Genomic DNA, 25368 nt, shown 5'->3' on the forward strand with positions numbered 1-25368 from the left:
TTCAGGGGAGTAAACCAGTTGTGAGTGGACCATGGTGCAGCGTTCAGGGGAGTAAACCAGTTGTGAGTGGACCATGGTGCAGCGTTCAGGGGCGTAAACCAGTTGTGAGTGGACCATGGTGCAGCGTTCAGGGGCGTAAACCAGTTGTGAGTGGACCATGGTGCAGCGTTCAGGGGCGTAAACCAGTTGTGAGTGGACCATGGTGCAGCGTTCAGGGGCGTAAACCAGTTGTGAGTGGACCATGGTGCAGCGTTCAGGGGAGTAAACCAGTTGTGAGTGGACCATGGTGCAGCGTTCAGGGGCGTAAACCAGTTGTGAGTGGACCATGGTGCAGCGTTCAGGGGCGTAAACCAGTTGTGAGTGGACCATGGTGCAGCGTTCAGGGGAGTAAACCAGTTGTGAGTGGACCATGGTGCAGCGTTCAGGGGCGTAAATCAGTTGTGAGTGGACCATGGTGCAGCGTTCAGGGGCGTAAACCAGTTGTGAGTGGACCATGGTGCAGCGTTCAGGGGCGTAAACCAGTTGTGAGTGGACCATGGTCCAGCGTGATGGGTGTACATTTTCCTTCCTTTATTAAATGATCACCGAACTAAAACAACAAAATACCAAACTAAACGCGAAGCTAAATAATAGTGCTAACAAGATCCTGTCCTGTAGGGCAGGGCTCTCCAACCCTGTTCCTGGAGAGTATCCCTACACCAGGGCTCTCCAACCCTGTTCCTGGAGAGTATCCCTACACCAGGGCTCTCCAACCCTGTTCCTGGAGAGATACTGTCCTGTAGGGCAGGGCTCTCCAACCCTGTTCCTGGAGAGATACTGTCCTGTAGGGCAGGGCTCTCCAACTCTGTTCCTGGAGAGATACTGTCTTGTAGGGCAGGGCTCTCCAACCCTGTTCCTGGAGAGATACTGTCCCGTAGGGCAGGGCTCTCCAACCCTGTTCCTGGAGAGATACTGTCCTGTAGGGCAGGGCTCTCCAACCCTGTTCCTGGAGAGATTCTGTCCTGTAGGGCAGGGCTCTCCAATGCTATTCCTGGAGAGATACTGTCCTGTAGGGCAGGGCTCTCCAACTCTGTTCCTGGAGAGATTCTGTCCTGTAGGGCAGGGCTCTCCAACCCTGTTCCTGGAGAGATACTGTCCCGTAGGGCAGGGCTCTCCAACCCTGTTCCTGGAGAGATACTGTCCTGTAGGGCAGGGCTCTCCAACTCTGTTCCTGGAGAGATACTGTCCTGTAGGGCAGGGCTCTCCAATGCTATTCCTGGAGAGATACTGTCCTGTAGGGCAGGGCTCTCCAACCCTGTTCCTGGAGAGATACTGTCCTGTAGGGCAGGGCTCTCCAACTCTGTTCCTGGAGAGATACTGTCCTGTAGGACAGAGCTCTCCAACCCTGTTCCTGGAGAGATACTGTCCTGTAGGGCAGGGCTCTCCAACCCTGTTCCTGGAGAGATACTATCCTGTAGGGCAGGGCTCTCCAACCCTGTTCCTGGAGAGATACTATCCTGTAGGGCAGGGCTCTCCAACCCTGTTCCTGGAGAGATACTATCCTGCAGGGCAGGGCTCTCAACCCCAACTGCTACATGACATCACCCAAAAAGTCCTGTGATGCCACCAATCAGAGCTGTGTCAATAATACCATCCCAATAGCAACCAATCAGAGCTGTGTCAATAATACCATCCCAATAGCAACTAATCAGAGCTGTCTCAATACTACCATCCCTATAGCAACCAATCAGAGCTGTGTCAATAATACCATCCCAATAGCAACTAATCAGAGCTGTCTCAATACTACCATCCCTATAGCAACCAATCAGAGCTGTGTCAATAATACCATCCCAATAGCAACCAATCAGAGCTGTCTCAATACTACCATCCTTATACCAACCAATCAGAGCTGTTTCAATACTATCCTCTTCCTCCACCTCCACCTCCTCCTCCCCCTCTCCTTTTCTTCCACCTCCTCCACCTCCTCCACCTCCACCACCTCCACCACCTCCACCTCCTCCTCCACCTCCTCCACCACCTCCACCACCTCCACCTCCACCTCTTCTTCCACCTCCTCCACCTCCTCCTCCACCACCTCCACCACCTCCACCTCCTCCTCCACATCCTCCACCACCTCCACCACCTCCACCTCCACCTCTTCTTCCACCTCCTCCACCTCCTCCACCTCCACCTCCTCCTCCAACTCCACTTCCTCCACCTCCTCCTCCACCACCTCCTCCTCCTCCACCTCCACTTCCTCCACCTCCTCCTCCACCTCCTCCTCCTCCTCCACTTCCTCCACCTCCACCACCACCTCCTCCACCACCTCCTCCTCCACCTCCACTTCCTCCACCTCCTCCTCCACCTCCACTTCCTCCTCGTCCACCTCCTCGTCCACCTCCACTTCCTCCACTTCCTCCTCCACCACTTCCTCCTCCACCTCCACTTCCTCCACCTCCTCCTCCACTTCCTCCACCTCCTCCACCACCTCCTCCTCCTCCACCTCCTCCACCTCCACTTCCTCCACCTCCTCCTCCACCTCCACTTCTTCCACCTCCTCCTCCACCTCCACTTCCTCCACCTCCTCCTCCACCACCTCCTCCACCTCCACCTCCACCTCCTCCTCCACCTCCTCCTCCACCTCCTCCTCCTTCACCTCCTCCACCACCTCCTCCTCCACCTCCACCTCCTCCTCCACCTCCACTTCTTCCACCTCCTCCTCCACCTCCACTTCCTCCACCTCCTCCTCCACCACCTCCTCCACCTCCACCTCCACCTCCTCCTCCACCTCCTCCTCCACCTCCTCCTCCTTCACCTCCTCCACCACCTCCTCCTCCACCTCCTCCTCCACCACCTCCTCCTCCACCTCCTCCTCCACCTCCACTTCCTCCACCCCCTCCTCCACCTCCTCCTCCACCTCCACTTCTTCCACCCCCTCCTCCACCTCCACTTCCTCCACCTCCTCCTCCACCACCTCCTCCTCCACCTCCACTTCCTCCACCTCCTCCTCCACCTCCTCCTCCACCTCCACTTCCTCCTCGTCCACCTCCTCGTCCACCTCCACTTCCTCCACTTCCTCCTCCACCACTTCCTCCTCCACCTCCACTTCCTCCACCTCCACTTCCTCCACCTCCTCCACCTCCTCCACCACCTCCTCCTCCTCCACCTCCTCCACCTCCACTTCCTCCTCCTCCTCCTCCACCTCCACTTCCTCCACCTCCTCCTCCACCACCTCCTCCACCTCCACCTCCACCTCCTCCTCCACCTCCACCTCCTCCTCCTTCACCTCCTCCACCACCTCCTCCTCCACCTCCTCCACCTCCTCCACCTCCTCCACCACCTCCTCCTCCACCTCCTCCACCTACTCCACCACCTCCTCCTCCTCCCCCTCCATCTTCTCCTCCTCCTCCACCTCCTCCTCCACCTCCTCCTCCTCCTCCTCCTCCTGCTCCACCTCCTCCTTCTCCTTCTCCTCCACCTCCTCCTCCACCTCCTCCACCTCCTCCTCCATATGTATGAACCAGTGTTCTTTTCTTATCTTTACTGACGTCTTTTAATGTTGTCCATATAAAATAAGCATTAATCGAAGGGCAAAGTGCGTAACTTACATTTTATCAGTACTTTTAAGATAATAAAACGTGATATGACTCGAGGAAATAGTTAACATGTAGGATAAACACGTCCCTTCAACCCTCTGAAACAATTATCTATTTAGATATATTAAATACTGACGTTGTGGTCTCTCTGTCTCTCTCTGTCTCTCTCTGTCTCCCTCTGTCTCTCCCTGTCTCGCTCTGTCTCCCTCTCTCTGTCTCTTTCTCTCTCTCTCTCTCTCTGTCTCTCTCTCTCTCTCTCTCTCTCTGTCTCTCTGTATCTCTGTCTGTCTCTCTCTGTCTCTCTGTCGCTCTCTCTCTGTCTCTCTCTCTCTCTGTCTCTATATCTCTCTCTCTGTCTCTCTTTCTCTCTCTCTGTCTCTTTCTCTCTCTCTGTCTCTCTCTGTCTCCCTCTGTCTCTCTCTGTCTCTGTCTCCCTCTGTCTCTCCCTGTCTCGCTCTGTCTCCCTCTCTCTGTCTCTTTCTCTCTCTCTCTTTCTCTCTCTGTCTCTCTCTGTCTCTCTCTGTCTCTGTCTCCCTCTGTCTCTCCCTGTCTCGCTCTGTCTCCCTCTCTCTGTCTCTTTCTCTCTGTCTCTCTCTCTCTCTGTCTCTCTGTATCTCTGTCTGTCTCTCTCTGTATCTCTGTATGTCTCTCTCTGTCTCTCTGTCGCTCTCTCTCTGTCTCTCTCTCTCTCTCTGTCTCTCTATCTCTCTGTCTATCTCTGTATCTCTCTCTCTCTCTCTCCCTCTGTGTCCCTCCAGGAGAGCAGCCGTTCCCCTGTCTAGCAGCGTACGGAGCCTCCAAGGCAGCTCTCAACCTGTTCATCAACACACTGCGCCACGAAATGGAACCCTGGGGGGTCAAAGTGTCCACCATACTGCCATCCTCATACAAGACAGGTGAGGGTCAGAGGTCAGAGGTTAGGGGTTAGGGTTATAGCTGGAACACTGTGGGATCAAAGTGTCCATCATACTACCGTCCTCATACAAGACAGGTAAGGGTTAAAGGTTAGAGGTCAGAAGTTAGGGGTCAGGGGTCAGGGTTCTTGCATCCACCATTCTACTCTTCTCATACTAGATAGGTGAGGGGAACCTGGGGGAGCAGGGGGAAGGGTTTGGGTGTAACACACAGTGGCAGGGGAATATGCAAAAGTTGTCACATCCAACACATGGGATGGGGACTAATGCCAGAGAGATGCTAGATGGGATGGGGACTAACGCCAGAGAGATGCTAGATGGGATGGGGACTAACGCCAGAGAGATGCTAGATGGGATGGGGACTAACGCCAGAGAGATGCTAGATGGGATGGGGACTAACGCCAGAGAGATGCTAGATGGGATGGGGACTAACGCCAGAGAGATGCTAGATGGGATGGGGACTAACGCCAGAGAGATGCTAGATGGGATGGGGACTAACGCCAGAGAGATGCTAGAGAGGATGGGGACTAACGCCAGAGAGATGCTAGATGGGATGGGGACTAATGCCAGAGAGATGCTAGATGGGATGGGGACTAACGCCAGAGAGATGCTAGAGAGGATGGGGACTAACGCCAGAGAGATGCTAGATGGGATGGGGACTAACGCCAGAGAGATGCTAGATGGGATGGGGACTAACGCCAGAGAGATGCTAGATGGGATGGGGACTAACGCCAGAGAGATGCTAGACAGGATGGGGACTAGAGGAGTGGAAACGAAGGGAGACGAGCGCTTTAAAAGATCTAGAATATGAACATGAAATAACGGCCCTTTTTGGGCAGTTAAGATTTGAAACATGCAGTTTGATTCCGCTGATGTTTGATCTTTATTTACTGTAGCTGTGTGTTGTCGTGGATACCGGCCTCTGATCTCATTCGAGTACAACTAGCTGTCTGGCAGCGGTTTCCTGAATACGGAGTGGTTCACACTCTGACCTCTAGAGTACTATGGAAACCAGAGACCTGTATATAGTCTGTGTAGATATATCTGGTGGTATTAGACCCTGGGATAGATAGATATCTCTACAGAACAACACAGACCTGTATATAGTCTGTGTAGATATATCTGGTGGTGTTAGACCCTGGGATAGATAGATATCTCTACAGAACAACACAGACCTGTATATAGTCTGTGTAGATATATCTGGTGGTGTTAGACCCTGGGATAGATAGATAGATATCTCTACAGAACAACACAGACCTGTATATAGTCTGTGTAGATATATCTTGTGGTATTAGATCCTGGGATAGATATATATCTCTACAGAACAACACAGACCTGTATATAGTCTGTGTAGATATATCTGGTGGTATTAGACCCTGGGATAGATAGATAGATATCTCTACAGAGCCACACAGACCTGTATATAGTCTGTGTAGATATGTCTGGTGGTGTTAGACCCTGGGATAGATAGATATCTCTACAGAGCAACACAGACCTGTATATAGTCTGTGTAGATATATCTGGTGGTGTTAGACCCTGGGATAGATAGATATCTCTACAGAACAACACAGACCTGTATATAGTCTGTGTAGATATATCTGGTGGTGTTAGACCCTGGGATAGATAGATATCTCTACAGAACAACGCAGACCTGTATATAGTCTGTGTAGATATATCTGGTGGTGTTAGACCCTGGGATAGATAGATATCTCTACAGAACAACACAGACCTGTATATAGTCTGTGTAGATATATCTGGTGGTGTTAGACCCTGGGATAGATAGATATCTCTACAGAGCAACACAGACCTGTATATAGTCTGTGTATATATATCTGGTGGTATTAGACCCTGGGATAGATAGATATCTCTACAGAACAACACAGACCTGTATATAGTCTGTGTAGATATATCTGGTGGTATTAGACCCTGGGATAGATAGATATCTCTACAGAGCCACACAGACCTGTATATAGTGTGTAGATATATCTGGTGGTATTAGACCCTGGGATAGATAGATAGATATCTCTACAGAGCCACACAGACCTGTATATAGTCTGTGTAGATATGTCTGGTGGTGTTAGACCCTGGGATAGATAGATAGATATCTCTACAGAGCAACACAGACCTGTATATAGTCTGTGTAGATATATCTGGTGGTGTTAGACCCTGGGATAGATAGATATCTCTACAGAACAACACAGACCTGTATATAGTCTGTGTAGATATATCTGGTGGTGTTAGACCCTGGGATAGATAGATATCTCTACAGAGCAACACAGACCTGTATATAGTCTGTGTAGATATATCTGGTGGTGTTAGACCCTGGGATAGATAGATAGATATCTCTACAGAGCCACACAGACCTGTATATAGTCTGTGTAGATATATCTGGTGGTGTTAGACCCTGGGATAGATAGATATCTCTACAGAACAACACAGACCTGTATATAGTCTGTGTAGATATATCTGGTGGTGTTAGACCCTGGGATAGATAGATAGATATCTCTACAGAACAACACAGACCTGTATATAGTCTGTGTAGATATATCTGGTGGTGTTAGACCCTGGGATAGATAGATATCTCTACAGAGCCACACATACCTGTATATAGTCTGTGTAGATATATCTGGTGGTGTTAGACCCTGGGATAGATAGATATCTCTACAGAACAACACAGACCTGTATATAGTCTGTGTATATATATCTGGTGGTGTTAGACCCTGGGATAGATAGATATCTCTACAGAACAACACAGACCTGTATATAGTCTGTGTAGATATATCTGGTGGTGTTAGACCCTGGGATAGATATATATCTCTACAGAACAACACAGACCTGTATATAGTCTGTGTAGATATATCTGGTGGTATTAGACCCTGGGATAGATAGATATCTCTACAGAGCCACACAGACCTGTATATAGTGTGTAGATATATCTGGTGGGATTAGACCCTGGGATAGATAGATAGATATCTCTAAAGAGCCACACAGACCTGTATATAGTCTGTGTAGATATATCTGGTGGTGTTAGACCCTGGGATAGATAGATAGATATCTCTACAGAACAACACAGACCTGTATATAGTCTGTGTAGATATATCTGGTGGTGTTAGACCCTGGGATAGATAGATAGATATCTCTACAGAACAACACAGACCTGTATATAGTCTGTGTAGATATATCTGGTGGTGTTAGACCCTGGGATAGATAGATATATATCTATACAGAGCCACACAGACCTGTATATAGTCTGTGTAGATATATCTAGTGGTATTAGACCCTGGGATAGATAGATATCTCTACAGAACAACACAGACCTGTATATAGTCTGTGTAGATATATCTGGTGGTGTTAGACCCTGGGATAGATAGATATCTCTACAGAACAACACAGACCTGTATATAGTCTGTGTAGATATATCTGGTGGTGTTAGACCCTGGGATAGATAGATATCTCTACAGAGCCACACAGACCTGTATATAGTCTGTGTAGATATATCTGGTGGTATTAGACCCTGGGATAGATAGATAGATATCTCTACAGAACAACACAGACCTGTATATAGTCTGTGTAGATATATCTGGTGGTGTTAGACCCTGGGATAGATAGATATCTCTACAGAACAACACAGACCTGTATATAGTCTGTGTAGATATATCTGGTGGTATTAGACCCTGGGATAGATAGATAGATATCTCTACAGAACACCACAGACCTGTATATAGTCTGTGTAGATATATCTGGTGGTGTTAGACCCTGGGATAGATAGATATCTCTACAGAACAACACAGACCTGTATATAGTCTGTGTAGATATATCTGGTGGTGTTAGACCCTGGGATAGATAGATATCTCTACAGAACAACACAGACCTGTATATAGTCTGTGTAGATATATCTGGTGGTATTAGACCCTGGGATAGATAGATAGATATCTCTACAGAACAACACAGACCTGTATATAGTCTGTGTAGATATATCTGGTGGTGTTAGACCCTGGGATAGATAGATAGATATCTCTACAGAACAACACAGACCTGTATATAGTCTGTGTAGATATATCTGGTGGTGTTAGACCCTGGGATAGATAGATATCTCTACAGAGCCACACAGGAAGTGCAGCTGTCACATGTGATGTTGATTGGTTGTAACAGTGTAAATCTTTTTTTATACTCTCCGATGGTAATGGTATGCCGATTACCATTTGTGAACCAAGACAAACATTTGTTTTTACATGTTACAAACATCATTTCATGCTAATAGCAGCAACGATGATATAATAGTGTGTAATTTACATCCCGTTTATTGTAGAGTGACCACATGGTGTACCTCAATCTGTCTCTTCTGATTGGCTCACCATGTGTGGAACTAGATGAGCACCTTATTAGCATGTTATTAGCACCTTATTAGCATGTTATTAGCACATTATTAGCATGTTATTAGCATGTTATTAGCACCTTATTAGCATGTTATTGGCACATTATTAGCATGTTATTAGCACCCTATTAGCATGTTATTAGCACCTTATTTGTGTCTCATTAGCATGTTATTAGCACCATATAAGCCATTTATTAGCACCTTATTAGCACCTTATTAGCATGTTATTAGCGCCTTATTAGCATGTTATTAGCACCTTATTAGCATGTTATTAGAGGCAAATATGATGTATTGCTCTTACCTACATATTAAATCATGCTCTAAATTTAAACTAACTCAGTCCTTTATATATTCTGATCACCGGTCAGTCCATTAACCAGGAGTACTGGAATAAGATAGAGAACCTACGGTGTAAAGGAAACTCCCTGTTAACTCAAACCCTCTATATCCTCTGATCCCAGGTCAGTCCATTAACCAGGAGTACTGGAATAAGGTAGAGAACCTACGGTGTAAAGGAAACTCCCTGTTAACTCAAACCCTCTATATCCTCTGATCCCAGGTCAGTCCATTAACCAGGAGTACTGGAATAAGATAGAGAACCTACGGTGTAAAGGAAACTCCTTGTTAACTCAAACCCTCTATATCCTCTGATCCCAGGTCAGTCCATTAACCAGGAGTACTGGAATAAGATAGAGAACCTACGGTGTAAAGGAAACTCCTTGTTAACTCAAACCCTCTATATCCTCTGATCCCAGGTCAGTCCATTAACCAGGAGTACTGGAATAAGATAGAGAACCTACGGTGTAAAGGAAACTCCCTGTTAACTCAAACCCTCTATATCCTCTGATCCCAGGTCAGTCCATTAACCAGGAGTACTGGAATAAGTTAGAGAACCTACGGTGTAAAGGAAACTCCTTGTTAACTCAAACCCTCTATATCCTCTGATCCCAGGTCAGTCCATTAACCAGGAGTACTGGAATAAGGTAGAGAACCTACGGTGTAAAGGAAACTCCCTGTTAACTCAAACCCTCTATATCCTCTGATCCCAGGTCAGTCCATTAACCAGGAGTACTGGAATAAGGTAGAGAACCTACGGTGTAAAGGAAACTCCCTGTTAACTCAAACCCTCTATATCCTCTGATCCCAGGTCAGTCCATTAACCAGGAGTACTGGAATAAGATAGAGAACCTACGGTGTAAAGGAAACTCCTTGTTAACTCAAACCCTCTATATCCTCTGATCCCAGGTCAATCCATTAACCAGGAGTACTGGAATAAGATAGAGAACCTACGGTGTAAAGGAAACTCCCTGTTAACTCAAACCCTCTATATCCTCTGATCCCAGGTCAGTCCATTAACCAGGAGTACTGGAATAAGTTAGAGAACCTACGGTGTAAAGGAAACTCCTTGTTAACTCAAACCCTCTATATCCTCTGATCCCAGGTCAGTCCATTAACCAGGAGTACTGGAATAAGGTAGAGAACCTACGGTGTAAAGGAAACTCCCTGTTAACTCAAACCCTCTATATCCTCTGATCCCAGGTCAGTCCATTAACCAGGAGTACTGGAATAAGGTAGAGAACCTACGGTGTAAAGGAAACTCCCTGTTAACTCAAACCCTCTATATCCTCTGATCCCAGGTCAGTCCATTAACCAGGAGTACTGGAATAAGATAGAGAACCTACGGTGTAAAGGAAACTCCCTGTTAACTCAAACCCTCTATATCCTCTGATCCCAGGTCAGTCCATTAACCAGGAGTACTGGAATAAGGTAGAGAACCTACGGTGTAAAGGAAACTCCCTGTTAACTCAAACCCTCTATATCCTCTGATCCCAGGTCAGTCCATTAACCAGGAGTACTGGAATAAGATAGAGAACCTACGGTGTAAAGGAAACTCCCTGTTAACTCAAACCCTCTATATCCTCTGATCCCAGGTCAGTCCATTAACCAGGAGTACTGGAATAAGATAGAGAACCTACGGTGTAAAGGAAACTCCCTGTTAACTCAAACCCTCTATATCCTCTGAACCCAGGTCAGTCCGGTAACCAGGAGTACTGGGAGAATCAGTACAAGAGCCTGATCCACAACCTGTCCACAGGCCTGCTGGAGGAGTACGGGGAAGACTACACGCACGAGACCAAGGAGCTCTTCCAACACTTCGCCCAGTCGGCTAACGAGGACCTGTCACCAGTCATCAACACCATCAGCGAGGCGCTGCTCTCCCCCAGGCCCCTGGTCCGATACTACGCTGGGCCCGGCGTGGGCCTCATGAACTTCGTTTATAGTTATTTCCCTCTGAGTCTCTCAGACAAGTTCCTCCAGAGACTATTTGTCCAGAAGAAGATCATCCCACGAGCGCTGAGGAAAGAGAACAACAACAACAACAACATCAACAACAACGTGGAGAAGATAAAGAAGTAAAACAACGAGATGTGTGTTTGTTTTTTTAAGGTAAAAAAAAGTGGAAGCTGTAGGACCCACTTACGTCAGGTACAACACGCACATCGTGTTGTTGTCCATTTTCGTTTGAATATTGTGGTTTTTGCGTTGGTGTTCATATTGAAGGGCTCATTATATTGGTGTTCATATTGAAGGGCTCATTATATTGGTGTTCATATTGAAGGGCTCATTATATTGGTGTTCATATTGAAGGGCTCATTATATTGGTGTTCATATTGAAGGGCTCATTATATTGGTGTTCACATTGAAGGGCTCATTATATTGGTGTTCATATTGAAGGGCTCATTATATTGGTGTTCATTTTGAAGGGCTCATTATATTGGTGTTCATATTGAAGGGCTCATTATATTGGTGTTCATATTGAAGGGCTCATTATATTGGTGTTCATATTGAAGGGCTCATTATATTGGTGTTCATATTGAAGGGCTCATTATATTGGTGTTCACATTGAAGGGCTCATTATATTGGTGTTCATATTGAAGAGCTCATTATATTGGTGTTCATATTGAAGGGCTCATTATATTGGTGTTCATATTGAAGAGCTCATTATATTGGTGTTCATATTGAAGAGCTCATTATATTGGTGTTCATATTGAAGGGCTCATTATATTGGTGTTCACATTGAAGGGGTCATTGAAGATGAGTATTTGAGTGGCTTTCCCTCCCGGTAGACGGCAGACACCAACATAGCTGGCACCAACACGGCAGACACCAACACAGCTGGCACCAACACGTCTGGCACCAACATGTCTGGCACCAACACGTCTGGCACCAACACGGCAGACACCAACACAGCTGGCACCAACACGTCTGTCACCAACACGTCTGGCACCAACACGTCTGGCACCAACACGTCTGGCACCAACACGATGGCACCAACACGATGGCACCAACACGATGGCACCAACACGGCTGGCACCAACACGGCTGGCACCAACACGATGGCACCAACACGTCTGGCACCAACACGATGGCACCAACACGTCTGGCACCAACACGATGGCACCAACACGATGGCACCAACACGGCTGGCAGCAACACGGCTGGCACCAACACGGCTGGCGCCAACACAATGGCACCAACACGATGGCACCAACACGATGGCACCAACACGTCTGGCACCAACATGGCTGGCACCAACACGATGGCACCAACACGATGGCACCAACACGGCTGGCACCAACACGGCTGGCACCAACACGATGGCACCAACACGGCTGGCACCAACATGAATGGCACCAACACGGCTGGCACCAACACGGCTGGCACCAACACGGCTGGCACCAACACGGCAGACACCAACACGGCTGGCACCAACACGAATGGCACCAACACGGTTGGCACCAACACGGCTGGCACCAACATGGCTGGCACTGACACGATGGCACCAACACGTCTGGCACCAACACGATGGCACCAACACGTCTGGCACCAACACGATGGCACCAACACGGCTGGCAGCAACACGGCTGGCACCAACACGGCTGGCGCCAACACAATGGCACCAACACGATGGCACCAACACGATGGCACCAACACGTCTGGCACCAACATGGCTGGCACCAACACGATGGCACCAACACGATGGCACCAACACGGCTGGCACCAACACGGCTGGCACCAACACGATGGCACCAACACGGCTGGCACCAACATGAATGGCACCAACACGGCTGGCACCAACACGGCTGGCACCAACACGGCTGGCACCAACACGGCAGACACCAACACGGCTGGCACCAACACGAATGGCACCAACACGGTTGGCACCAACACGGCTGGCACCAACATGGCTGGCACTAACACGATGGCACCAACACGATGGCACCAACACGGCTGGCACCAACACGGCTGGCACCAACACGACTGGCACCACAGAGCTCTGTAAATACACCATTCTGTCACATCCCCATGGAGCACCTGAATTCAATTATAAAAAAACATTTCAATTGCAGCCTGGTATATTTGCTGATGTTATTTTTAATTCGAACATTTCGTCGTTGTTCATTTCTTCGTGTTGTATTTTTCACTCCACTGAATGTTCTTCTTCAATCAGAGTAGCTATGCCAGTTTCATTTCATGAATCACTGAAAACTGTGAATTTTACTATAACAAATATTCTTACAAATATTGTTACATTTTTTTATTTTTTTCACTCATTTGTTCACCTAACTTTGGTAATATTAAAAGTTGACTTTTTAAAAATCTTTTTGTTATCTCTTGCCTCAGCAATCAGAGGAGAGAGGAGAAGAGAGGGCATGGGAGAGAGGAGAAAGAGATGGGAGAGGGAGGAGAGAGAGATGGGAGAAGAGAGAGGGGAGAGGGAGGAGAGGAGAGGAGAGGGGAGAGGGAGGAGAGGAGAGGAGAGGAGAGGAGAGAGGGAGGATAGGAGAGGACAGGAGAGGAGAGGAGAGGAGAGGAGAGGAGAGGAGAGGAGAGAGGGAGGATAGGAGAGGAGAGGAGAGGAGAGGGCATGGGAGAGGACAGATGAGAGAGAGATGGGAGAAGAGAGAGGGGAGAGGGAGGAGAGGAGAGGAGAGGGGAGAGGGAGGAGAGGAGAGGAGAGGAGAGGAGAGAGGGAGGATAGGAGAGGACAGGAGAGGAGAGGAGAGGAGAGGAGAGGAGAGGAGAGGAGAGAGGGAGGATAGGAGAGGAGAGGAGAGGAGAGGGCATGGGAGAGGACAGATGAGAGAGAGATGGGAGAAGAGAGAGGGGAGAGGGAGGAGAGGAGAGAGGGAGGATAGGAGAGAGGAGCCAACACCAAACACAGCTCTCCTTCTGTCCTGGAGTGGTGGGACAGTTTGTTGACATGCCAGGAGCCCATCTTTGACCTTTATACTCAAACCTAACCACCCATTTCTAATCTGTCAGTTAGTATTTGGAGCATGGTGTGCTAATTCCATAACTGAGTTCACTTAATTAAGCCTCATAACATTGTATAACTGGAGAAAGATCGGGGGCGAGGTTGGGAGGGAATGGTTTGACCCTACTTTGCTTCGCTCAGCAGGGGCGGCAGGGTAGCCTAGTGGTTAGAGTGGAGGGGCGGCAGGGTAGCCTAGTGGTTAGAGTGGAGGGGCGGCAGGGTAGCCTAGTGGTTAGAGTGGAGGGGCGGCAGGGTAGCCTAGTGGTTAGAGTGGAGGGGCGGCAGGGTAGCCTAGTGGTTAGAGTGGAGGGGCGGCAGCGTAGCCTAGTGGTTAGAGTGGAGGGGCGGCAGGGTAGCCTAGTGGTTAGAGTGGAGGGGCGGCAGGGTAGCCTAGTGGTTAGAGTGGAGGGGCGGCAGCGTAGCCTAGTGGTTAGAGTGGAGGGGCGGCAGGTAGTCTAGTGGTTAGAGTGAAGGGGCGGCAGGGTAGCCTAGTGGTTAGAGTGGAGGGGCGGCAGGGTAGCCTAGTGGTTAGAGTGGAGGGGCGGCAGCGTAGCCTAGTGGTTAGAGTGGAGGGGCGGCAGGGTAGCCTAGTGGTTAGAGTGAAGGGGCGGCAGGGTAGCCTAGTGGTTAGAGTGGAGGGACGGCAGGGTAGCCTAGTGGTTAGAGTGGAGGGGCGGCAGGGTAGCCTAGGGGTTAGAGTGGAGGGGCGGCAGGGTAGTCTAGTGGTTAGAGTGGAGGGGCGGCAGGGTAGACTAGTGGTTAGAGTGGAGGGGCGGCAGCGTAGCCTAGTAGTAAGATTGGAGGGGCGGCAGGGTAGCCTAGTGGTTAGAGCGTTGGACTTGTAACCAGAAGCTTGCAAGTTCAAACCCCCGAGCTGACAAGGTACAAATCTGTTGTTCTGCCCCTGAACAGGCAAATTAACCCACTGTTCCCTAGGGCCGTCATTGAAATTAATAATTTGTTCTTAACTGACTTGCCTCGTTAAATAAAGGTTCAAAGAAAAAGTAGAACTTTGGCAAAATGTACACGTCTCAAATTTGACCCTTTTCCCTATAAAATGCACTACTTTTGACCAGGGCCCATAGGAAAATAGGTGCCACTAACGAGTGAATAGTTTGCCATTTGGGACTCATGAGAATGAGTTTACTCTGTATGCCCATTCGAATAAATAACCCCCACGTTATAGAGCTCCTCCCCCTACATCGACCCAGGTCTGGGTCCCCTCTTCCTAGAACTTCCTAGATGCCAGTCTTCCAAGAACCGTCAGAGATTCTGTGGATTCTGTGAAGCCAGTGGGGACCAATATAGGAGAGGGGAGAGGGGAGAGGAGAGGGAAGAGGGGAGAGAGGAAAGGGGAGAGGGGAGAGGGGAGAAGGGAGAGGGGAGAGGGGAGAGAGGAAAGGGGAGAGGGGAGAGAGGGGAGAGGAGAAGAGAAGGGAGAGGAGATGGGAGAGTGGAGAGAAGAAAGGGGAGAGGAGATGGGAGGAGAGGAGACGAGAGAGGAAAGGGGAGAGGGGAGGAGATGAGAGGGGGGGAGAGGAGATGGGAGAGTGGAGAGAAGAAAGGGGAGAGGAGATGGGAGGAGAGGAGACGAGAGAAGGGAGAGGGGAGAGGGGAGAGAGGAAAGGGGGGGAGAGGAGATGGGAAAGTGGAGAGAAGAAAGGGGAGAGGAGATGGGAGGAGAGGAGATGAGAGAGGAAAGAGGAGAGGGGAGGAGATGAGAGGAGAGGAGAGGGAAGAGGGGAGAGATGAAAGAGTGTGTCCAGACCACAGCGACCACTGATTGTTTTGGTGAGTGATCAGCGATGAAAACGCTGTTGGTTTGAACTCACGTTGATTAACTGAGACAGGACAGAGGCTTGGTGTTTATAGTGTCTTTGTTACGACATCCATCTGACCACACAGCTGCTGGACAAACATCCACAGAGAGTTTCTTCACTTGACTGAATCACGCTTTTTCATGGAGCCTCTTGTGGTGTGGCCACTTACATAAACAAGAACATCAACACACACAGACAGGCAGGCAGACAGACAGACAGACAGACAAACAGACGGACAGGCAGACAGACAGACAGGCAGACAGACAGACAGGCAGGCAGGCAGACAGACAGACAGACCATTCATAACACAGTGTAACTTTTGCTCCAAATTGAACAAGTTACAATCACATCTAATCAGTTGTAACCTCCGTTCCCCTCACCCTAACACTCACCCTAACCCTAACCCTAACCCTAACCCTTATCTTTACCCTCACCCTAACCCTCACCCTAACCCTCACCCTCACCCTAACCCTCACCCTCACCCTAACCCTAACCCTAGCCCTAACCCTCACCCTAACCCTCACCCTAACCTCATCTTCACAAGTTCCTTTGCTGTTGTTCTGGGATTGATTTGCACTTTTCGCACCAAAGTACGTTCATCTCTAGGAGACAGAACATGTCTCCTTCCTGAGCGGTATGACGGCTGCGTGGACCCATGGTGTTTATACTTGCGTACTATTGTTTGTACAGATGAACGTGGTACCTTCAGGCGTTTGGAAATTACTCCCAAGGATGAACCAGACTTGTGGAGGTCTCCAATGTTTTTTCTTAGTTCTTGGCTGATTTCTTTGGATTTTTCCATGATGTCAAGCAAAGAGGCACTGAGTTTGAAGGTAATGAAATACATCCACAGGTACACCTCCAATTGACTCAAATGAGTCAGAAGTTTCTAAAGCCATGACATAATTTTCTGGAATTTTCCAAGCTGGCACAGTCAACTTAGTGTATGTAACCTTCTGACCCACTGGAATTGTGATACAGTGAATTATAAGTGAAATAATCTGTCTGTAAACAATTATTGGAAAAATTACTTGAGTCATGCACAAAGTAGATGTCCTAACCGACTTGCCAAAACTATAGTTTGTTAACGACATTTGTGGAGTGGTTGAAAAACGAATCCGACCGAATCCGACCGTCACCCCTGGTGAGACAAAACCGCGACTCGTCAGAGAAGAGCACTTTTTGCCAGCCCAGTCTGGCCCAGCGACGGTGGGTTCGTGCCCATAGTTGCTGCCGTTGTTGCCGGTGATGTCTGGTGAGGACCTGCCTTACAACAGGCCTACAAGCCCTCAGTCCAGCCTCTCTCAGCCTATTGCGGACAGTCTGAGCACTGATGGAGGGATTGTGTGTTCTAGGTGTAACTCGGGCAGTTGTTGTTGCAATCCTGTACCTGTCCCGCAGGTGTGATGTTCAGATGTACAGATCCTGTGCAGGTGTTGTTACACGTGGTCTGCCACTGCGAGGACGTTCAACTGTCCGTCCTGTCTCCCTGTCGAGCTCTTAGGCCTATCACAGTACGGACATTGCAATTTATTGCCCTGACCACATCTGCAGTCCTCATGCCTCCTTGCAGCATACCTAAGGCACATTCACGCAGATGATCAGGGACCCTGGGAATCTTTATTTTGGTGTAGAAAGGCCTCTTTAGTGTCCTAAGCTTTCATAACTGTGACCTTAATTGCCTACCGTCTGTAAGCTGTTAGTGTCTTAACGACCGTTCCACAGGTGCATGTTCATTAATTGTTTATGGTTCATTGAACAAGCAGAGGAAACAGTGTTTAAACCCTTTACAATGAAGATCTGTGAAGTTATTTGGATTTTTCCGAATGATCTTTGAAAGACAGGGTCCTGAAAAAGGGACGTTTATATATATATATATATATATAAATTAGTATAGGACAAAACTGTCTGTGTGGGTGGACCAATTCAGTTTGTCCGTGATGTGTACGCAGAGGAAATTAAAACGTTCTACCCTCTCCACAACAGTCCCGTCGATGTGGATAAGGGGGGGGGTGCTCCCTCTGCTGAAGTCCACGATCACCTCCTTTGATTTGTTGACGTTGAGTGTGAGGTTATTTTCCTGACACCACACTCCGAGGGCCCTCACCTCCTCCCTGTAGGCCGTCTCGTCGATGTTGGTAATCAAGCCTACCTCTGTAGTGTCGTCTGCAGATTTAATGATTGATTTGGAGGCGTGCGTGGCCACGCAGTCGTGGGTGAACAGGGAGTAACAGGAGAGGGCTCAGAACGCACCCTTGTGGGGCACCAGTGTTGAGGATCAGCGGGGTGGAGATGTTGTTTCCTACCTTCACCACCTGGGGGCGCCCCGTCAAGGACCCAGTTGCACAGGGCGGGGTCGAGACCCTATTCACTATATATCCTATTGATTATATATCCTATTGATTATATATCCTATTGATTATATATCCTATTCACTATATATCCTATTGATTATATATCCTATTGATTATATATCCTATTGATTATATATCCTATTCACTATATATCCTATTGATTAAATATCCTATTGATTATATATCCTATTCACTATATATCCTATTGATTATATATCCTATTCACTATATATCCTATTGATTATATATCCTATTGATTATATATCCTATTGATTAAATATCCTATTGATTATATATCCTATTCACTATATATCCTATTGATTATATATCCTATTGATTATATATCCTATTGATTACATATCCTATTGATTATATATCCTATTCACTATATATCCTATTGATTATATATCCTATTGATTATATATCCTATTGATTATGTATCCTATTGATTATATATCCTATTGATTATATATCCTATTCACTATATATCCTATTGATTATATATGCTATTGATTATATATCCTATTGATTATATATCCTATTGATTATATATCCTATTCACTATATATCATATTGATTATTATTTCCTATTGATTATATATCCTATTGATTATATATCCTATTCACTATATATCCTATTGATTATATATGCTATAGACTATATATCCTATTGATTATATATCCTATTGATTATATATCCTATTCACTATATATCCTATTGATTATATATCCTATTGATTATATATCCTATTCACTATATATCCTATTGATTATATATCCTATTGATTATATATCCTAGTCACTATATATCCTATTGATTATATATCCTAGTCACTATATATCCTATTGATTATATATCCTATTCACTATATATCCTATTGATTACATATCCTATTGATTATATATCCTATTCACTATATATCCTATTGATCACATATCCTATTGATTATATATCCTATTCACTATATATCCTATTGATTATATATCCTATTCACTATATATCCTATTGATGATATATCCTATTGATTATATATCCTATTGATTATATATCCTATTGATAATATATCCTATTCACTATATATCCTATTCACTATATATCCTATTCACTATATATCCTATTGATTATATATCCTATTCACTATATATCCTATTGATTATATATCCTATTGATTATATATCCTATTGATTATATATCCTATTGATTATATATCCTATTCACTAAATATCCTATTGATTATATATCCTATTCACTATATATCCTATTGATTATATATCCTATTGATTATAGATCCTATTGATTATATATCCTATTGATTATATATCCTATTCACTATATATCCTATTGATTATATATCCTATTCACTATATATCCTATTGATTATATATCCTATTGATTATAGATCCTATTGATTATATATCCTATTGATTATATATCCTATTCACTATATATCCTATTGATTATATATCCTATTCACTATATATCCTATTGATTATATATCCTATTGATTATATATCCTATTGATTATATATCCTATTGATTATATATCCTATTCACTATATATCCTATTCACTATATATCCTATTCACTATATATCCTATTCATTATATATCCTATTGATTATATATCCTATTGATTACATATCCTATTGATTATATATCCTATTCACTATATATCCTATTCACTATATATCCTATTGATTATGTATCCTATTGATTATATATCCTAGTCACTATATATCCTATTGATTATATATCCTATTGATTATATATCCTATTCACTATATATCCTATTGATTATATATCCTATTGATTATATATCCTATTGATTACATATCCTATTGATTATATATCCTAGTCACTATATATCCTATTGATTATATATCCTATTGATTATATATCCTAGTCACTATATATCCTATTGATTATATATCCTATTGATTATATATCCTATTCACTATATATCCTATTGATTATGTATCCTATTGATTATGTATCCTATTGATTATATATCCTATTGATTATATATCCTATTCACTATATATCCTATTGATTATATATCCTATTGATTACATATCCTATTGATTATATATCCTATTCACTATATATCCTATTGATTATATATCCTATTGATTACATATCATATTGATTATATATCCTATTCACTATATATCCTATTCACTATATATCCTATTGATTATGTATCCTATTGATTATATATCCTATTGATTATGTATCCTATTGATTATATGTCCTATTGATGTTATATCCTAGTCACTATATATCCTATAGATTATATATCCTATTGATTACATATCCTATTGATTTTTAGTCTGTCTGAAGAGAAGTTGCACTGACTCAACACACAGTCAACATGGAGAGGCAGTGTAGATGAATGGCAGTAAACTAGTTGTCAACTTGGAGAGGCAGTATAGATGAATGGCAGTAAACTAGTTGTCAACTTGGAGAGGCAGTATAGATGAATGGCAGTAAACTAGTTGTCAACTTGGAGAAGCAGTATAGATGAACAGCATTAAACTAGTTGTCAACTTGGAGAGGCAGTGTAGATGAACAGCAGTAAACTAGTTGTCAACTTGGAGAGGCAGTATAGATGAACAGCAGTAAACTAGTTGTCAACTTGGAGAGGCAGTATAGATGAACAGCAGTAAACTAGTTGTCAACTTGGAGAGGCAGTATAGATGAACAGCAGTAAACTAGTTGTCAACTTGGAGAGGCAGTATAGATGAACAGCATTAAACTAGTTGTCAACTTGGAGAGGCAGTATCGATGAATGGCAGTAAACTAGTTGTTGTCAACTTGGAGAGGCAGTGTAGATGAATGGCAGTAAACTAGTTGTTGTCAACTTGGAGAGGCAGTATAGATGAACAGCAGTAAACTAGTTGTCAACTTGGAGAGGCAGTGTAGATGAACAGCAGTAAACTAGTTGTCAACTTGGAGAGGCAGTATCGATGAACAGCAGTAAACTAGTTTTCAACTTGGAGAGGCAGTGTAGATGAACAGCAGTAAACTAGTTGTCAACTTGGAGAGGCAGTATAGATGAACAGCAGTAAACTAGTTGTTGTCAACTTGGAGAGGCAGTATAGATGAATGGCAGTAAACTAGTTGTTGTCAACTTGGAGAGGCAGTGTAGATGAACAGCAGTAAACTAGTTGTCAACTTGGAGAGGCAGTATAGATGAACAGCAGTAAACTAGTTGTCAACTTGGAGAGGCAGTATAGATGAACAGCAGTAAACTAGTTGTTGTCAACTTGGAGAGGCAGTGTAGATGAATGGCAGTAAACTAGTTGTTGTCAACTTGGAGAGGCAGTATAGATGAATGGCAGTAAACTAGTTGTTGTCAACTTGGAGAGGCAGTGTAGATGAATGGCAGTAAACTAGTTGTTGTCAACTTGGAGAGGCAGTGTAGATGAACAGCAGTAAACTAGTTGTCAACTTGGAGAGGCAGTATAGATGAACAGCAGTAAACTAGTTGTTGTCAACTTGGAGAGGCAGTATAGATGAATGGCAGTAAACTAGTTGTTGTCAACTTGGAGAGGCAGTGTAGATGAACAGCAGAAAACTAGTTGTCAACTTGGAGAGGCAGTATAGATGAACAGCAGTAAACTAGTTGTCAACTTGGAGAGGCAGTATAGATGAACAGCAGTAAACTAGTTGTTGTCAACTTGGAGAGGCAGTGTAGATGAATGGCAGTAAACTAGTTGTTGTCAACTTGGAGAGGCAGTATAGATGAATGGCAGTAAACTAGTTGTTGTCAACTTGGAGAGGCAGTGTAGATGAATGGCAGTAAACTAGTTGTCAACTTGGAGAGGCAGTGTAGATGAATGGCAGTAAACTAGTAGTTGTCAACTTGGAGAGGCAGTGTAGATGAACGGCAGTAAACTAGTTGTCAACTTGGAGAGGCAGTATAGATGAATGGCAGTAAACTAGTTGTCAACTTGGAGAGGCAGTGTAGATGAACGGCAGTAAACTAGTTGTTGTCAACCTGGAGAGGCAGTGTAGATGAACGGCAGTAAACTAGTTGTTGTCAACTTGGAGAGGCAGTGTAGATGAATGGCAGTAAACTAGTTGTTGTCAACCTGGAGAGGCAGTATGGATGAACAGCAGTAAACTAGTTGTCAACTTGGAGAGGCAGTGTAGATGAATGGCAGTAAACTAGTTGTTGTCAACTTGGAGAGGCAGTGTAGATGAATGGCAGTAAACTAGTTGTTGACTTGGAGAGGCAGTATAGATGAATGGCAGTAAACTAGTTGTCAACTTGGAGAGGCAGTATAGATGAATGGCAGTAAACTAGTTGTCAACTTGGAGAGGCAGTATAGATGAATGGCAGTAAACTAGTTGTCAACTTGGAGAGGCAGTATAGATGAACAGCAGTAAACTAGTTGTCAACTTGGAGAGGCAGTATAGATGAATGGCAGTAAACTAGTTGTTGTCAACTTGGAGAGGCAGTATATATGAATGGCAGTAAACTAGTTGTCAACTTGGAGAGGCAGTATAGATGAATGGCAGTAAACTAGTTGTCAACTTGGAGAGGCAGTATAGATGAATGGCAGTAAACTAGTTGTCAACTTGGAGAGGCAGTATAGATGAACAGCAGTAAACTAGTTGTCAACTTGGAGAGGCAGTATAGATGAATGGCAGTAAACTAGTTGTCAACTTGGAGAGGCAGTATAGATGAATGGCAGTAAACTAGTTGTCAACTTGGAGAGGCAGTATGGATGAACAGCAGTAAACTAGTTGTTGTCAACTTGGAGAGGCAGTATAGATGAACAGCAGTAAACTAGTTGTCAACTTGGAGAGGCAGTATGGATGAACAGCAGTAAACTAGTTGTTGTCAACTTGGAGAGGCAGTATAGATGAATGGCAGTAAACTAGTTGTCAACTTGGAGAGGCAGTATAGATTTAATGGCAGTAAACTAGTTGTCAACTTGGAGAGGCAGTATAGATGAATGGCAGTAAACTAGTTGTCAACTTGGAGAGGCAGTATAGATGAATGGCAGTAAACTAGTTGTCAACTTGGAGAGGCAGTATAGATGAATGGCAGTAAACTAGTTGTCAACTTGGAGAGGCAGTATAGATGAATGGCAGTAAACTAGTTGTCAACTTGGAGAGGCAGTATAGATGAACAGCAGTAAACTAGTTGTCAACTTGGAGAGGCAGTATAGATGAACAGCAGTAAACTAGTTGTCAACTTGGAGAGGCAGTATAGATGAACAGCAGTAAACTAGTTGTCAACTTGGAGAGGCAGTATAGATGAATGGCAGTAAACTAGTTGTCAACTTGGAGAGGCAGTATAGATGAACAGCGTAAACTAGTTGTCAACTTGGAGAGGCAGTATAGATGAACAGCAGTAAGCTAGTTGTTGTCAACTTGGAGAGGCAGTATAGATGAATGGCAGTAAACTAGTTGTTGTCAACTTGGAGAGGCAGTATAGATGAACAGCAGTAAACTAGTTGTCAACTTGGAGAGGCAGTATAGATGAACGGCAGTAAACTAGTTGTCAACTTGGAGAGGCAGTATAGATGAACGGCAGTAAACTAGTTGTTGTCAACTTGGAGAGGCAGTATAGATGAACAGCAGTAAACTAGTTGTCAACTTGGAGAGGCAGTATAGATGAACGGCAGTAAACTAGTTGTCAACTTGGAGAGGCAGTATATATGAACGCCAGTAAACTAGTTGTCAACTTGGAGAGGCAGTATGGATGAACAGCAGTAAACTAGTTGTTGTCCCACACAGTCAACTAGAAGAGAATGACCGTAGCCAGAACCTCCACATGGTGTGAAACCGGAACAGGGTTGGAGTGCAGCAGATTGGGTAACAGAAGACCAATAGAATTCAGGTGATGCTGGACCCAGCAGCACCTCGTTAAAGTGGAGTGGGCTGAACCATCCATCTGCACGACTTGCTTTTCCACTCCAGCACCAGTCTGATCTGGAAACACCTAACAGTGTCACAATTGACGCAATCAGACCCACCAGCCAGATAGACACCGACACACCAGACACACCGGAGACACCAGAAAAACCGGAGACACCAGAAACACCGGAGACACCAGGAACACCGGAGACACCAGACACAAGGACACACCGGAGACACCAGACACACGGACACACCGGAGACACCAGACACACGGACACACAGACACACCAGACACACGGATACACTGGAGACACCAGACACACTGGAGACAGCAGACACATCAGAGACACCAGACACACCGGAGACAGCAGACACACAGGAGACACCAGACACACAGACACACCGGAGACACCAGACACACAGACACACTGGAGACACTAGACACACCAGACACACCAGACACACCAGGCACACCAGAGACACCAGACACACCGGAGACACCAGACACACCAGACACACAGACACACCAGACACACCAGACATATGGACACACCAACACACCAGACATATGGACACACCAGACATATGGACACACCAGACACACCAGACATATGGACACACCAGACACACCAGACACACCAGACATATGGACACACCAGACACACCAGACACACCAGACATATGGACACACCAACACACCAGACATATGGACACACCGACACACCAGACACACCAGAAGCCGACACACCAGACACACCGACACACCAACACACCAGACACCGACACACCAGACACACCAGACACACACACACACCGACACACCGACACACCGGAGACACCAGACCTTCCTCTATAACCTACCTCTATAACCTTTCTAAACTACCTCTATAACCTACCTATATAACTTACCTCTCTAACCTACCTCCATAACCTACCTCTATAACCTTTCTAAACTACCTCTATCACCTACCTCTATAACCTACCTCTCTAAACTACCTCTATAACCTACCTCTATAACCTAACTCTATAAACTACCTCTATAACCTACCTCTCTAAACTACCTCTATAACCTACCTCTATAACCTACCTCTATAACCTACCTCTCTAAACTACCTCTATATCCTACCTCTATAACC

General features: G+C 45.4%; 1 protein-coding gene across 3 annotated transcripts in view; it reads left to right on the forward strand.

Annotated features, from left to right (window-relative positions):
* Positions 1–12695, forward strand: part of hsd11b2 (hydroxysteroid (11-beta) dehydrogenase 2) — a 51720-nt gene extending 39025 nt beyond the window's left edge. The window contains exons 4-6 of one of the 3 annotated variants that reach the window (XM_036979103.1): positions 4334–4471; positions 10894–11312; positions 11993–12695. In XM_036979103.1, the coding sequence (XP_036834998.1) occupies positions 4334–4471; positions 10894–11282 (527 nt within the window). In that variant the 3' untranslated portion in view covers positions 11283–11312; positions 11993–12695. 3 annotated transcript variants of the gene reach the window in all.
* Positions 12696–25368: the final 12673 nt, after the last annotated feature.

Source organism: Oncorhynchus mykiss, chromosome 6 (genome assembly GCF_013265735.2).
Source record: "Oncorhynchus mykiss isolate Arlee chromosome 6, USDA_OmykA_1.1, whole genome shotgun sequence".
NCBI classification, from domain to species: Eukaryota; Metazoa; Chordata; class Actinopteri; order Salmoniformes; family Salmonidae; genus Oncorhynchus; species Oncorhynchus mykiss.